At 43.4% G+C, this 1201-nt stretch overlaps 1 protein-coding gene across 1 annotated transcript in view; it reads right to left on the bottom strand.

Moving 5' to 3' along the window:
* The window catches only part of LOC101846299 (dynein heavy chain 7, axonemal-like), a gene marked incomplete in the record, with an annotated part of 71001 nt that overhangs the window by 65235 nt on the left and 4565 nt on the right, over nt 1–1201 (bottom strand). Inside the window, 1 exon segment of the mRNA XM_035971617.1 lies at nt 86–287. Coding sequence (XP_035827510.1) covers nt 86–287 — 202 coding nt within the window.

Below are 1201 nucleotides of genomic sequence, written 5' to 3'. Positions count from 1 at the left end.
CTTTCTTTCTTTCTTTATTTTTTAAAGAAACAAACATGAATACTTTTCTTTCATGAAACGGAAAACAAAACAACAATCTACTCACGGCCCTCATAGACGCCACCATATCCGCCTCCAGTTCCAGCAGCCACTTCTCCACCTGTCCTTTAGCTCTGGCCGTGGAGATTCTGTCCTTGAGCTTGACCACTTCCCCTTCGCTGGATTTCATGTGGGTGATGTCCTTGTCAGGCTCCGTGAACGTGAGGTTGGCAATCCCTTCGAAACATTTCTTTAAGTGCGGCTGGACTCTGAGTAAGAGACAGTGTTGGACTGACGTTAGCCTGGCTGGCAGAGGCACAGATAAACAACTGTATGAGGACCTTTAACAACCCCCACCCCCAATCAATGACATGATTTACGCCTAAATTGACACAACTCAGAACATTTACTTGCTGCTCCAACCAAGTAAGTATTTATTTTTATTTTGTTTGTTTGTTTGTTTGTGTGTTGTTGTTTTTTTTTAGGGGGGTGTGTAAACTGTATACTGTATACAATATTAAAATTTTAAATATTTGGGGACATTATATCATCAGTGAGAGACGTAACACCGAAATTAAAAGCCGCATTCGCCAAGCAAAAGCAACCTTCCACAAAATGAAACAGATAGTTACAAACGTCAATCTGTCACTGGAAACAAGGAAAAGAGTAATGAAAAGTTACATTGAGCCAATCATATTATACGAACAGCTAGTAAGAACAACTGAGGCGACAGAGTTGTGGTTCATAAGACGCATGCTGCGTATCCCGTTGACAGCTAGAAAAACAAACAAAGAAGTCTTGGTTACAGCAAATTGCAGACGAATAATTTACAAAAGCGACAGGCAAAGTTCATTGGACACACAATGCGAAAAGAAGCATTGGAGAACATTGTAACAACAGGCAAGTTAAGTTGAAAGAGAGGCAGAGGCAGACAGAGGGGAAAGATTCTGGACAGATTGACAACATGGCTTGGAACAGCAAGAACGACAGACACCATCGCTGCAACGCAAGACAGTGAAGTGGAGGTCCATGATCGCCCACGCCAGTCGGAAAGGATAATGTATGCCAATAGACAGTCAGTCGTAAAGAAGACAGGTGTTGGTGGTGATGACGATGGTGGTGGTGGTGGTGGTGGTGATAGTGGAGGTCGTATGGTTGCTGGTGGTGGTGGTGGTGGTGGTGG

The sequence above is a fragment of the Aplysia californica genome, unplaced genomic scaffold (assembly GCF_000002075.1).
Source record: "Aplysia californica isolate F4 #8 unplaced genomic scaffold, AplCal3.0 scaffold00472, whole genome shotgun sequence".
In the NCBI taxonomy this organism is placed as follows: domain Eukaryota; kingdom Metazoa; phylum Mollusca; class Gastropoda; order Aplysiida; family Aplysiidae; genus Aplysia; species Aplysia californica.
Note: the sequence above shows the minus strand (reverse complement) of the source record. Positions and strands in the feature narration are given on the sequence as shown.